The 15760-nt window shown below is 50.0% G+C and overlaps 1 protein-coding gene across 2 annotated transcripts in view; it reads right to left on the bottom strand.

The window, feature by feature from the left end:
* Positions 1–4628: 4628 nt before the first annotated feature.
* IKBKE (inhibitor of nuclear factor kappa B kinase subunit epsilon) overlaps positions 4629–15760 on the bottom strand; it is an 85840-nt gene continuing 74708 nt past the window's right edge. The window contains exons 17-20 of one of the 2 annotated variants that reach the window (XM_077295160.1): positions 14878–14974; positions 14496–14602; positions 10882–10953; positions 4629–5205 (exon numbers count right to left, since the gene is read on the bottom strand). In XM_077295160.1, coding sequence (XP_077151275.1) covers positions 5190–5205; positions 10882–10953; positions 14496–14602; positions 14878–14974 — 292 coding nt within the window. In that variant the 3' untranslated portion in view covers positions 4629–5189. The remainder of the gene's footprint in view (positions 5206–10881; positions 10954–14495; positions 14603–14877; positions 14975–15760) is intronic. The other variant, XM_077295159.1, reaches the window with a different exon arrangement.

Below are 15760 nucleotides of genomic sequence, written 5' to 3'. Positions count from 1 at the left end.
AATGTGGATTTCTCTATGGATTTATATGCACTAACCACCACTGTCCTGGTGTTTCCTCTAACCATCTACTTATAAAACACAAAGCAGTTTACTTTTTATGTATTTAGCAGTATTAGGAGGTCACACGGTTCATGGTCTATGTTGCTTTCCTTGCTGAACATGTAAGAATTGTGTTGATTTACTATTTCTAATGTAATTTTTGTCTTTTGATATAGTATGTAATAAACGTAAATCTCTTTACACTACTTTGGATATGTACGCCATTTTTTCTCTGGGTGTGATTAATGTAGGAGGGGTTATCTGCAGTTAGAGAGGGAACATTTTCTGATTCAGGGGAGAAGAGTCCGGGAGCCCAGACAGTCCACATGTGCTTAAGTGCCCGTGGCATTAGCAGCTACCACGCAATGTTATTTGACTAAGAGGAGAGAGAGCCACCCACAGAATCAGGCCAGAAAAATGGAGGCCAGCATAGCAGTAGGAAAGAAGGAAAAAAGACAGTACACGGGCACAGGTAGCCCTAGAAAGTGGCAGCTTATAGCTTGGGCAGATGTCCCCAGCACCGGGGTGAAACGGTGGCTGAGGCAGAACCCAGAAGCAGTGAGATGGGAGCAGGACAGCGCCGAGCACAATACTGAAGGTCAGGTCACTCGCCAGGTGGCAACTAGCTTCGGAGGTGGAAACTCTCTTGTCTGGGGTGAAACAGACTAGGGAATGCCTATCTGTTGCAGAGCTGGATTGGGAGGACTGTTGTGTAGTCCGCTCTTGGGCTCCTTCCGGTGGTTGTAAGTGGCACTTTTGTGAGTTCTGCTCTTGGGCTCCCTCCGGTGGATTTAAGTGGAACTGCTGCTCCTTGGATTTAGCAGTCAGCAGCTGCTTCCACTGATCGTTTATTCTGGCTCGGCTATTTATCCTGGCTCTATCCTTCAGCCAGTGCCAGTTGTCAATGGTTCCTGGTTGGATTCACATCTCTGCTTGGATTTCCCTGATATTCTGACCAGTTCAGCAAAGATAAGTCCTTGCTTTGTTCTTTTGCAGTCCACTTGTTGTGGACTTAATCTTTCTGCACTTTCTATGTTTTTTCTAGTCCAGCTTGTCACTATGGATTTATTCAGTTAAGCTGGAAGCTCTGGGCAGCAGATTTACCCTCCACACCTTTAGTCAGGTGTGGAGATTTTTGTAAACTCTGTGGTGGATTTTTCTAGTTTTTAATACTGACCGCACAGTATTCTGTCCTGTTCTATCTATCTAGCTAGACTGGCCTCCTTTGCTACACCCTGTTTTCATTCTGCGTATGTCATTTCCCTCTCCACTCACAGTCAATATTTGTGGGGGGCTGTCCTATCCTTTGGGGATTTTCTCTGAGGCAAGATAGCTTTCCTGTTTCTATCTTTAGGGGCAGTTAGTCCTCCGGCTGTGACGAGGTGTCTAGGGAGTGACAGAAACATCCCACGGCTACTTCTAGTGTTGTGTTAAGCTCAGGAACTGCGGTCAGTACAGGTACCACCTCCTCCAGAGCACGTCCCATGTTGCTCCTAAACTACCAGTTCATAACAGAGGACACTGAGGACCCGTGCGGCACGGTCCGATCCTGGTATGCGTTATGTGAAAGGAAGGAAGGTGCAGGGAGAGAAGATGAAATGTGTAATGCTGATCCTGTTGTAATTGCTGTGAAGAGTCTAGATGTGCTGCGTAAAGCTAACAGTAAAGTTGTTGATTTGAAAGTTGAAAAGGACTGTGTCTCAATCTTTATTATGCCGGCTGATGGGGACCGACAGCGAAACAGAGGCGACCCTGACAGTGCAGAGAATGGAGCCACAGGTACACAAAGTGATGGACAATGTTTTCATGTAATGGGACCAGAGCACAGATACACCGGAGTGTTTGGCCGTGACTACTGCCCTGCCCTGCCTCTTTCATTGCCACCATCTTTACTATACAGGTTTGCTGCATCTTGATAGTGCATTAGTTCTGAGACTTGGGCAGGTAAATCCTTTTTTTTTTCTGTGTTAACACCTACAAAAGGCCAATATATTTGTATAGCATGTCTGGATGTAAAATTTGATTAATAAAACAGATATGTAAAAAAAATTTTCTGTGATATACACACACTTTGTGAGGTAGACTGTCACATTTAAATTCATGGACTTGAGGGAATTTTTTTGGTATTTTTTTTAAAAAACAATCATTCCACCCGTCACATTCAAATTGCATAAGAAATAAAGTAAACTATAGTTACTTGTGAGAAGAAAACAAACGATCTCTGCCTAAGGCCGGGGTCACACTTGCGAGTTCAATGTGAGAAACTTGTGTGAGGCTCTCGCATCAAGTCTCGGCACTGCCGCCGGCTCTAAGGAATGGAGCGTTCAGATACATAGAAATTCATTCAGACGCATGCTCCAGTCCCGAGAACCGAGACTTGATGCGAGAGACTCGCGCAAGTTTCTCACATTGAACTCGCAAGTGTGACCTCAGCCTAAAACTGATTTCAGATTTATTTCTGTGGCTTGCTGTTTTCTAGTGCAGTAAAAATGCATTTATTCTGCTTGTATGGGGGATTTGGGTGGAGTGGGAACATTCCTCATGTTTCCTAGAAAGAGCAGCTAGTTTACCCTCAGTAATCTTGGAGTGGAGGTTGTCTCTCAGTTGCTATTCCTGCCACTATGATATCTTTATTCTCCTTTAGACTGATTATTATTCCACTGTGTGTTTTTGACATCATTATTCTGATGCATTACGCTGTTATACAGACGTAAAACCATTTTCCTGTTGTTTGAAAAAGTGACTATTCAGTTGCATTAGCAAGGTGAATTACTATTAGTAATGACACAGTGCCATCCAGTTATAAAACTAGAAATTACCACAGTTCTAATCGCAAAAGGTTTATTGTAAAAATAGTAATAAAACAAATAGTTGTATCAAACGATTTTCCTATTATAGAGGAGTTGATAATAATTGCAGTTGCCATGACAGTTGTGTGTCACCAATGGATGCTGAAAATAGGCTCCTGGTTGCAGCATACGTGATATATTATATGAACAGTAAACATCTAGACCCGAAATACAAATTACATACTGTAGTTTATGATATGAAAAAAACAAACATGACAAAAATTTGTCAAATTAACATATAAAATAAGGATAGAAACAATACAACAAATAAATGGGTAAAATGCATGTAGAAGTTAAAAAGTATATAAAATAGGTTGACAATGTAAACTACCTTCACTTCCTCTTTTAAGATTCCATTTACTATAAACAATTCCTATCTTGTCCTTGTTAAAGAGGACCAGTCACTTGCTAAAAAAAAAAAAATGAGTTGCACATCTAAAATATCCCTGAGCATCCCTGATTCTGCCACTCTTTTACATTTTGTGCTGCATCACTCTATTGCAGAGATGTTCACATTTGTTGCTCTTGGACCTCACTATGTGAAATCTCGGTTTGTAGACCAACTGGACATTTCTTCACAGTCTTCTCTTGGGGGTGTGTACTTATACCCCTCTCTCCCAGATGCTGTCAATCACAGCTCACTGTATCAAATCAAATCTCCCTTCCAGCTGTGATTGCCAGCACCTGGGAGGGGTAAAAACACATGCCGCCTTTGAAGACTGAAGAAAACATCTAGTTGGTTTGCAAAGCAGAGATTTCAAATACTGCGCTCCAGAAAAAACAAATGTGAATATCTCTGCAATGAAGCGGCACAGCACAAAACGGAAAAGCGCTGAGGATCCAGGGGAGCTCTATAATTTTTAACAGGGCATTTAACTCCATTTTATTATCATGTTACAGCTTCTCATTAAGTAGAGTTTTAACGTAAATATCATATTTTTCAGATTATATAACGTACAGCATACAAGATTCACTTAATTTAAAGGGAACCTGTCACCTGAATTTGGCGGGACCAGTTTTGGGTCATATGGGCGGGGTTTTCGGGTGTTTGATTCACCCTTTCCTTACCCGCTGGCTGCATGCTGGCTGCAATATTGGATTGAAGTTTATTCTCTGTCCTCCGGAGTACACGCCAGCACAAGGCAATATTGCCTTGCGCAGGCGTGCACTTCGGAGGACAGAGAATGAACTTCAATCCAATATTGCGACCAGCATGCAGCCAGCGGGTAAGGAAAGGGTGAATCAAACACCCGAAAACCCCGCCCATATGACCCAAAACTGGTCCCGCCAAATTCAGGTGACAGGTTCCCTTTAAGACAACAGAGAACATGGGGAAACAATTCAAACGTTCTTCTAGAGCAGAGGAAGTAGAGGGGTGACTTATATATCTTTGGTAGTATATGGGAGGGGTTCTTTGGTGTTGAGGAGCGCATGTATTGACATTTTAACATCACCGCCATTAGTGGTCAAGGTGGAAATGGAGTTATAGTTTGATTTCCTGTTTGTCTAGCCTTTTCCTTGGTTATTTATCATGCAAGGGAGATCACACCTGTATGACTGTTGTGCAATATTATTAAAAAAACACTATGTAAATGAAAGGCAATTCAGGCATCTAAATGGGAAAGGATTCTTTACAGTCAGAGCAGTCAGACTGTGGAATTACCTACCACAAGAGGTAGTAATGGCAGTATATATATATATATATATATATATATATATATATATATATATATATATATATATATATATATATATATAATCAGTAATTTAAAAAGGGCTAGTTGCTTTTATCATAACAAATGCCATTATGAGTTATAAATAATCTAGTTAAAGAGAATGTATTTTCAACCTATGTAAGTGTGGCCACTGGGTCCCACTTTTTACTATTGGAGTTTATGCAAAAAAGTGCACAATTATATTATTAGGTGGGCAAACAACAAAAATAACAAACACAGAGAATAAGTATTATGATTAAGTAATAAAAACAACATAAAATATGTAAACAGCTTCCCCAAAACCATATCCCCTAAAGACTGAATTCAATCCAAGAAATGGGGTTAATCTCAATAGAAACGGCACAGAGCGCAGAAATGTCATCTCCTAGGATAAGTCTGAGCATTCCTCAGTGTTAGACGGCTGGAGATCTCCTCCTTTATGTTTAAGTAAATGAGGAAAATGAAATGAAAACATGGTCACATATTTGATTGAGCTTTGGTGAAATATGTTCTAACAAATTTCCAAAGTTGGTGGGTCACAGTGAAGGCAAACACAGCCTTTGTCCCATGCTCCAGCCCTTGCAGATCAGGATACATTCATCCTGAGAAAGGTAAGAATAGACAAAATGGCATTTTTATAGTAAGAATACATATTTAAAATCGCAAACATTACTCTAACGAGAAATTTTATATCTATGACAGTCTCCAAATCACACTTCTACCCTGTATGATGGCAAGTGCAGGGCACATGGGTCGGCAGGTTCTCTATTTGGTGATTCTAGTGTTCCCTTTATCATCCACCACCCCTTATGGCCTTCACATAACACAATGTAGCGAGGTGTTCCTTTAACTACTGAAATTAAATAAAGCTGATCTCATTACAAATTCTAAAATGGTAACTGAAGATACCTCCATCCAACAATGGTTCATTCTTATAGTTTACAATGGCCTATGTAATTCTACCTAGAATAATTTAGGAATATAGAAAATTTTCTATATGTGTTCTAATGAAAAAGAGAACTTTTAACTTCTAACCATAAATTACATTGTCTTAGAGATTGATAAAAATTGAAGGCCTGGTTCATAAATACAGGCGTTTCATACGTCAGTCTTGATGGGCCTTGAGGCATAAAATGCACCACATTTATTTAGGTTGCAGGCTTTGCCACACCTAGTCCCGGCCCAGCTCTGCCACACCCAGTCCCGACCCAGTTTTGCCACACCCATTCCCGACCCAGTTTTGCCACACCCAGTCCTGACAAAACTTTGCCACACCCAGCCCCGGCCCAGCTCTGCCACACCCAATCCCTGCCCAGCTCTACCACACCCAATCCCTGCCCAGCTCTGCCACACACAGCCCCGACCCAGCTCTGCCACACTCAGCCCCGGCCCAGCTCTGCCACACCCAGTCCCGGCCCAGCTCTGCCACACCCAGCCTCGACCCAGCTCTGCCACACTCAGCCTCGACCCAGCTCTGCCACACTCAGCCTCGACCCAGCTCTGCCACACCCAGTCCCGCCCCAGCTCTGCCACACCCAGCCCCGGCCCAGCTCTGCCACACCCAGCCTCGACCCAGCTCTGCCACACCCAGCCTCGACCCAGCTCTGCCACACCCAGTCCCGCCCCAGCTCTGCCACACCCAGCCCCGGCCCAGCTCTGCCACACCCAGCCTCGACCCAGCTCTGCCACACCCAGTCCCGCCCCAGCTCTGCCACACCCAGCCCCGGCCCAGCTCTGCCACACCCAGCCTCGCCCCAGCTCTGCCACACCCAGTCCCGCCCCAGCTCTGCCACACCCAGCCTCGGCCCAGCTCTGCCACACCCAGTCCCGGCCCAGCTCTGCCACACCCAGCCCCGCCCAGCTCTGCCACACCCAGCCCCGCCCAGCTCTGCCACACCCAGTCCCGCAACAGCTCTGCCACACCCAGCCCCGGCCCAGCTCTGCCACACCCAGCCCCTGCCCAGCTCTGCCACACCCAGCCCTGCCCCAGCTCTGCCACACACAGCCCCGGCCCAGCTCTGCCACACCCAGCCCCGGTTCAGCTCTGCCACACCCAGCCGCGGCCCAGCTCTGCCACACCCAGCCCCGGCCCAGCTCTGCCACACCCAGTCCCGCCCCAGCTCTGCCACACCCAGCCCCGGCCAAGCTCTGCCACACCCAGCCCCGCCCCAGCTCTACCACACCCAGCCCCGGCCCAGCTCTGCCACACCCAGTCTCGCCCCAGCTCTGCCACACACAGCCCCGGCCCAGCTCTGCCACACCCAGCCCCGGTTCAGCTCTGCCACACCCAGTCCCGCCCCAGCTCTGCCACACCCAGCCCCGCCCCAGCTCTGCCACACCCAGTCCCGCCCCAGCTCTGCCACACCCAGCCCCGGCCCAGCACTGCCACACCCAGCCCCGCCCCAGCTCTGCCACAACAAGCCCCGCCCCAGCTCTGCCACACCCAGCCCCGGCCCAGCTCTGCCACACCCAGCCTCGACCCAGCTCTGCCACACCCAGTCCCGGTCCAGCTCTGCCACACCCAGCCCCGCCACACCCAGCCCCGCCCAGCTCTGCCACACCCAGTCCCGCCCCAGCTCTGCCACACCCAGCCCCGGCCCAGCTCTGCCACACCCAGCCCCGGCCCAGCTCTGCCACACCCAGCCTCGGCCCAGCTCTGCCACACCCAGTCCCGGCCCAGCTCTGCCACACCCAGCCTCGGTTCAGCTCTGCCACACCCAGCCTCGGCCCAGCTCTGCCACACCCAGCCCCGGCCCAGCTCTGCCACACCCAGTCCCGCCCCAGCTCTGCCACACCCAGTCCCGCCCCAGCTCTGCCACACCCAGCCCCGGCCCAGCTCTGCCACACCCAGCCCCGCCCCAGCTCTGCCACACCCAGCCCCAGCCCAGCTCTGCCACACCCAGCCTCGACCCAGCTCTGCCACACCCAGCCTCGACCCAGCTCTGCCACACCCAGCCCCGGCCCAGCTCTGCCACACCCAGCCTTGCCCCAGCTCTGCCACACCCAGTCCCGCCCCAGCTCTGCCACACCCAGTCCCGGCCCAGCTCTGCCACACCCAGCCTCGACCCAGCTCTGCCACACCCAGCCCCGGCCCAGCACTGCCACACCCAGCCTCGGCCCAGCTCTGCCACACCCAGCCTCGGCCCAGCTCTGCCACACCCAGCCTCGACCCAGCTCTGCCACACCCAGTCCCGGTCCAGCTCTGCCACACCCAGCCCCGCCACACCCAGCCCCGCCCAGCTCTGCCACACCCAGTCCCGCCCCAGTTCTGCCACACCCAGCCCCGGCCCAGCTCTGCCACACCCAGCCCCAGCCCAGCTCTGCCACACCCAGTCCCGCCCCAGCTCTGCCACACACAGCCTCGACCCAGCTCTGCCACACCCAGTCCCGGTCCAGCTCTGCCACACCCAGCCCCGCCACACCCAGCCCCGCCCAGCTCTGCCACACCCAGTCCCGCCCCAGTTCTGCCACACCCAGCCTCGGCCCAGCTCTGCCACACCCAGCCCCGGCCCAGCTCTGCAACACCCAGTCCCGCCCCAGCTCTGCCACACCCAGCCCCGGCCCAGCTCTGCCACACCCAGCCCCGCCCCAGCTCTGCCACACCCAGTCCCGCCCCAGCTCTGCCACACCCAGCCCCGGCCCAGCTCTGCCACACCCAGCCCCGACCCAGCTCTGCCACACCCAGCCCCGGCCCAGCTCTGCCACACGCAGCCCCGGCCCAGCTCTGCCACACGCAGCCCCGGCCCAGCTCTGCCACACCCAACCCCGCCCCAGCTCTGCCACACCCAGCCCCGGCCCAGCTCTGCCACACCCAGCCCCGGCCCAGCTCTGCCACACCCAGCCCCGGCCCAGCTCTGCCACACCCAGCCCCGGTTCAGCTCTGCCACACCCAGTCCCGCCCCAGCTCTGCCACACCCAGCCCCGCCCCAGCTCTGCCACACCCAGTCCCGCCCCAGCTCTGCCACACCCAGCCCCGGCCCAGCACTGCCACACCCAGCCCCGCCCCAGCTCTGCCACAACAAGCCCCGCCCCAGCTCTGCCACACCCAGCCCCGGCCCAGCTCTGCCACACCCAGCCTCGACCCAGCTCTGCCACACCCAGTCCCGGTCCAGCTCTGCCACACCCAGCCCCGCCACACCCAGCCCCGCCCAGCTCTGCCACACCCAGTCCCGCCCCAGCTCTGCCACACCCAGCCCCGGCCCAGCTCTGCCACACCCAGCCCCGGCCCAGCTCTGCCACACCCAGCCTCGGCCCAGCTCTGCCACACCCAGTCCCGGCCCAGCTCTGCCACACCCAGCCTCGGTTCAGCTCTGCCACACCCAGCCTCGGCCCAGCTCTGCCACACCCAGCCCCGGCCCAGCTCTGCCACACCCAGTCCCGCCCCAGCTCTGCCACACCCAGTCCCGCCCCAGCTCTGCCACACCCAGCCCCGGCCCAGCTCTGCCACACCCAGCCCCGCCCCAGCTCTGCCACACCCAGCCCCAGCCCAGCTCTGCCACACCCAGCCTCGACCCAGCTCTGCCACACCCAGCCTCGACCCAGCTCTGCCACACCCAGCCCCGGCCCAGCTCTGCCACACCCAGCCTTGCCCCAGCTCTGCCACACCCAGTCCCGCCCCAGCTCTGCCACACCCAGTCCCGGCCCAGCTCTGCCACACCCAGCCTCGACCCAGCTCTGCCACACCCAGCCCCGGCCCAGCACTGCCACACCCAGCCTCGGCCCAGCTCTGCCACACCCAGCCTCGGCCCAGCTCTGCCACACCCAGCCTCGACCCAGCTCTGCCACACCCAGTCCCGGTCCAGCTCTGCCACACCCAGCCCCGCCACACCCAGCCCCGCCCAGCTCTGCCACACCCAGTCCCGCCCCAGTTCTGCCACACCCAGCCCCGGCCCAGCTCTGCCACACCCAGCCCCAGCCCAGCTCTGCCACACCCAGTCCCGCCCCAGCTCTGCCACACACAGCCTCGACCCAGCTCTGCCACACCCAGTCCCGGTCCAGCTCTGCCACACCCAGCCCCGCCACACCCAGCCCCGCCCAGCTCTGCCACACCCAGTCCCGCCCCAGTTCTGCCACACCCAGCCTCGGCCCAGCTCTGCCACACCCAGCCCCGGCCCAGCTCTGCAACACCCAGTCCCGCCCCAGCTCTGCCACACCCAGCCCCGGCCCAGCTCTGCCACACCCAGCCCCGCCCCAGCTCTGCCACACCCAGTCCCGCCCCAGCTCTGCCACACCCAGCCCCGGCCCAGCTCTGCCACACCCAGCCCCGACCCAGCTCTGCCACACCCAGCCCCGGCCCAGCTCTGCCACACGCAGCCCCGGCCCAGCTCTGCCACACGCAGCCCCGGCCCAGCTCTGCCACACCCAACCCCGCCCCAGCTCTGCCACACCCAGCCCCGGCCCAGCTCTGCCACACCCAGCCCCGGCCCAGCTCTGCCACACCCAGCCCCGCCCCAGCTCTGCCACACCCAGCCCCGGCCCAGCTCTGCCACACCCAGCCCCGCCCCAGCTCTGCCACACCCAGCCACGGCCCAGCTCTGCCACACCCAGCCCTGGCCCAGCACTGTTCACTGGCAGGAAAATGCCGAAGGTCATACATTTTGTGTTCAGCAAAAATTTAGCAACAATTTAAGTTTTTCACATTTTATGGAGTGTAGAATATATCCTGTGTGCATGCACACTGACACTGTCTGAACCTGGAACACACAGACACTGTTAGTAGCAGCATGCTCTCCTCCCTCCGGACACCATTTGCTACATTTCCAGGTGTCTTACTGTAGCGAGTGGACTCTGCAAAGGGAATCCAGGGTGGCGAATACGCCTGCTCACACTAGCAATGACACTGTGTGTGTGGCCAGGCTCAGGCAGTGTCAGTGCGCATGCGAACACACGAGGTAGAGTACAGACAGTGTTCGCTTTTGGAAACGAGTGCTGTCAATTAGAAGCAGGGAAAATGTCTCAACAAACGAAATGAGGTGGTATAACCGGGTACCTAACTCCTGCCCACCCCAATGGTGCACCGAAGCCCCCTTATTTGTATGCGAATTCAAAGATCTTTTTTGCCAGGCGCTTTACCGGTAACAGGTACAGTGCTGGTATGAGTTTTAAAGGGGTTAACTCCCCTGTATCACCGCATAGATCATTTCATAACAATGTTAGGGGTGAGAGACTCTTTAAGTGACTGTATTCATTTTATATTCTATAAGAAAAAAAATCTATAAATTGGAATCGATAGCACCGTTAGTATCACAAAATCAGGTGGAACTAAAACACAGGGTTACCTTTCTATAATAGTGTTGTTTTTTTCTAGCTCACAAGAGACAGTCTTCATCTGGTCTCGTAGTTTAAGCATTCTTGGAAAATAGACAAATATTTCATAAGTTAGGATCATCATTGGAAGAAATACACTGCTGCACATTAAAAAAACATACTAAAACTGTGACCAAACTTGGGTGGTTACTTTCTGTGTTCAGTCCTGGGGAATAGATCTTCAAAAAATAATAGCAAGAAATCTATTTTAGAGCAAGAAATGTAATCTAACTCTGAAACTTCTAGTATTAAATAAGTCAGATAAGTATTCTCCATTACAGTCTGTGGAACTGAGGTGGGTATTAGACTGATTTAATACTTTTTATTCCATCCAGTGATTATTCTCCCCAGTTTCAGCCTTATTTACAATGTGCAATCATTTTATGTCTATATGTTCATTCGGCAATTTACACTAAAGTAAAGGACAGCTACTGAACACCCATTTTTTTTTATTATAAAAAGAATCAGAATTATTTCTTTCCTATATCTTCAAGCTCCCATTTTGATACATGGCTCCAAAGTTTATAGCAGATTTAAACATTTTAAAGATAACATTTTGGATGCCCGCAGTCTCCAATAGGGCAAGCCAAAACCTCCTGCACACAGTTAAAGGGAATTTTTCACCAGGTTCTTCCTACCCTATCTGAGAGCAGCATAATGTAGGGGCATAGACCCTGATTCCAGTAATGCGTCACTTTCTTTACTGAGTTCTTCAGTTTTTATAAAATCACAGTTTTATCTGCTGCAGATCTAGCAGTTCTCTAAATGCTGAGCTCTGTATAACTCTGCCCACATCACTGATTGAAAGATCTCTGCACAGTGTACACAGAAAGCTGCCAATCAGTGGTGAGGGTGGAGTTATACAGAGCTCATGACTATGGAGGACTACATGACAGCAGGTTTTCTAATCCTGTAATGATAATCTCTTGCTGATGTAGGAAGAAAGACCACGCCGGTAATACCTCTCTTGTGTTAGTTCCGGAACTATCGGGGCTGTCACCATTGTTGCCGGGGGAAAGCTTTCTGACTCGGACAGACATTTGCACCCGACTGTAGGGGGCGTATCAGGGATAAAAGGGACTGCACGGGAAAGCAAGTCAGTTGGCGGCAAGACAGAGCGCGCAGCAGGAGAAGGTTCACTCACTCTCCGTGGAGCTACGCAATAGGCCAGACCTGCGCTGCAGCACTTCTGCCCTTGAACAGACCAACTGTAAGAAATGTATATCTGTGTGCCCACTTACCCCCGTCTCGGGGAATCCTTCCTGCACCGTTCCACCTTCTGCCACAGGCTCGCGGCCTGAGTCAGACCCTCTGAATCATCCAGAGCCGGGTAGCGTCATCCCCGCCTATGCCTTTGAAGTGAGTACCAGTCTGGCGGTACCAGAGACAACTTCCCAGCACAGAAGTCATCCCGGTATTCCAGGGCCTCACCTCGGAGAGCCAGGATACGCTGCGTCTGTCATGAGGCAGTGCATCAACTTTCTTCAGGATCAGGCCAGAGACTTCACGCGTCGCTTACGGCGCCACCATGGGATTTCAAGCTTTGACAGGCCGGAACCCATCGGACTGATAAGTTTACCTGTTTCATAACCGTTTGTTCTCACCCTGATGTATTATTTAGTTTATCTCTCCTCTTAACCCTTTCTCTCCCTGTGTGAAGTAACCCCTGTAATAAACCCTTTAACTCTTGCTCTGCCTCCTGCTCGTCACTGCATCCCGCGTCACTGCTATTCTCACACTGATAAAACAGTAAGCAGCCTAGTAACTGACCCTGAAATCAGGGTCTCTGTCTCTTGCTGCTCTCAGATGAGGTAGCAAAAACCTGGTGACAGATTCCCTTTAATACACTAAACGCACTATGAAATAGTCAGTAATCCTATTCTTGCCCCAGTTAAGGCAGTCGGTATTGCATTATTTTCCTCTATGCAATTAAACTCTGCATCGATGACTTTGAATTTAGGTCCACAGAATGGATCAAACCTAAAACTGTCATGATGTTAACATGTAGACATAGATATTCATGAATTCAATGTATTGTTGTTTTTTTTAATTATATACTAGTAATGCTTGAAGGTTTTTACCAGTAGATTGTGCATATTATCAGATCTTGCACCTACAATAATGATAGACTCAATATATGAACTGTCCTATTATAATAAACAAAATGTCATACCATTTTGCCCAATATGAACTTACAAAATTAGCCCAAATAATAAAAGCCCAGCTTTGAATTAATATTAATTTTACACAAACCTGTTTGAGTTAAAAGAAAAAGTATTTTTAAGTTAAAGAAACACATCAAAGTGATTATCCTCCTAATGTATTGCAATCATATTATATAGCACTATGTACTTACAATTGCTTATTTTACCTTTATACCAAGTTAATTCTTCTCTTTTTACTGCTCTATGTGGAAACAGTAAGTCTCTTGTCCATGCATGAATTATTCCCCTCTTCAACTCCTGACCCAGCTGATCTACCCGGCTTCTCCTGCCAGGGATTTTTGCAGTGATGACTCATGCAGGAAAAAGAGACTTCATGATTGTACATAGAGCTTAGGAAGGATTCAGCTCGTCAGTTTTTAATCACATGATGTCATAGACCTAATGGAAAAGAAAAGAATTAGCTGGGTAGAAAGGCAAAATGAGCAATTGTAAGTACACAGTGTTATTTAATATGATGACTGCAATATATTAAGAGGATAAATAACTTTGATGGGAGGAGGAGTGCTGTTATGACCTGGTGGTTAAGGAGCAACATGGGACGAGCTCTGAGGAGGTGGTATCTGTACTGACCGCAGTTCCTAATCCTAACACCAACACTAGAAGTAGCCGTGGGATGTTCCTGTCACTCCCTAGACACCTCGTCACAGCCTGAGAACTAACTACCCCTAAAGATGGAAACAGAAAGCTATCTTGCCTCAGAGAAAACCCCAAAGGAAAGATAGCCCCCCACAAATATTGACTGTGAGTGGAGAGGGAAATGACATACACAGAATGAAAACAAGATTTAGCAAAGGAGGCCAATTCTAACCAAATAGACAGGATAGAAAAGGATACTGTGCGGTCAGTATTAAAAGCTAAAAATCCACGCAGAATTTACAAAAAATATCCACACTGACTCACGGTGTGGAGGGGCAAATCTGCTTCCCCAGAGCTTCCAGCCAAGCTGAATATATCATATAGACAAGCTGGACAAGAAAAAACACAACATGAGCTGAACGATTAAGTCCACAGCAAGTGGACAACCAAAAGAAAAGCAATGACTTATCTTTGCTGAAATGGACAGGCTATCAGAGAAATAAAAGGAGAGATCTGAATCCAACCAAGAAACATTGACAGCTGGCACTGGCTGAAGACTAGAACCAGGCTAAATAGCAGAGCCAGGAGAGACGATCAGTGGAAGCAGCTGCAATGCTAAACCCAAGGAGCAGCAGTTCCACTCAAAACCACCGGAGGGAGCCCAAGGGCAGAACTCACAAAAGTGCCATTTACAACCACCGGAGGGAGCCCAAGAACGGAATTCACAACAGAGTGCTTTTATAACCCCCCAGAGCTCACCAGGCCACACCTTTGGACTAACTCACCTAAGTGTTAGCTCCTGTTGCGCCGGACCACTGTATGTGAGGACAGGGCTATGATTTGGTTGTAATAAACAGGTCTGCTGCAGTCTTTGGGTTAATCTGTCTACAATCTGCAAAAATAAGAAAAAGTATTACTTTTGTAACTTTAGTACTGTTAAAAAGACCAAACTACACAAACTAGTTGTCTACTTGTCAGCTCATTTGTAACTAGCACGCTATAGAATAACAGAGAATGGACTGAATACCCACTATGTCCAAGCTTTACCTCAATTTAATCATGCCAAACCTCATATGTATGGTTATGTACGACCAGCGTCAGTTACTTAGGACAGATAACAAAATAACCCAATCAGGTAAAGTTAATAACTATATTTAGTTACTGTACATTGTTAACAGACTCCTCGTAGATCTGGAGGTCTTGAACACAGGCTGCCAAATATCCATTCACGAGTCCTAAGTGGTTCTGAATTTCATTGATTGTCCTAGGATAAAACAATTAGAACTTTCATTTTGATTACTATTTTTAATAAAGAGATTTCTTTATCAGTTTCCCACAGTCAAGAAGGCTATAAACTGCACATGTAGTTGATCACAAGTAGGGAAAAATCTCCATGAGAAAGAAGCCAATGTCCCTCATGCCATAGTGATGATATCGTGCCAGCCTTGCTAATCAATAGAACTGGGAATGCCAGGTGGTAAGTGGATTCTCAGGCCTCCTGTCCAGTGGTCACAGATTACTGTCCTGTCACCATTGGGACCAGGCCTAACTGACAATAATGCACTGATGGCTAGAAGCACACACATTTCAAAGATGTACTTTATATATCTGAATTATAGTCTCACACCTTCGTAGTGAGTCTGCAAATGGTCTGAGCTCTGCCAGCTAATGAAGCAACGCGAACAATGGCTGCAGTATTTTTCTAAGCCTAGAAGTCTGGCAGATGTGATACAAAGTGGTGCATGTTGGCTCACCGGGTGGTATATTCGAAGATAAGTGTAATTGTACTCACTCCTGAATAATCTTTGTACTTGTTGTTCATAGATTTGTTTCTTTATAGTTAATGTTGTTAAGTGGCCACAAGATGCCGCAGTTGTTTGAACTTGGTTAAGAGACTGTGGTATGTCTGTAAGATGTGAAAGGGAGGGTTTTATAAAAGTGAATATTCATTTCTCTTTAGCAGTGGCCACAGGAGTTAGTCACAGCAGCCGGCTCCTGCCTCCAGTGACCCGCTGCTCCACCGCTCCCCCTCTACCGCTGTCTTCTGGGA

The sequence above is a fragment of the Ranitomeya variabilis genome, chromosome 3, assembly GCF_051348905.1.
Source record: "Ranitomeya variabilis isolate aRanVar5 chromosome 3, aRanVar5.hap1, whole genome shotgun sequence".
Taxonomy (NCBI): domain Eukaryota; kingdom Metazoa; phylum Chordata; class Amphibia; order Anura; family Dendrobatidae; genus Ranitomeya; species Ranitomeya variabilis.
Note: the sequence above shows the minus strand (reverse complement) of the source record. Positions and strands in the feature narration are given on the sequence as shown.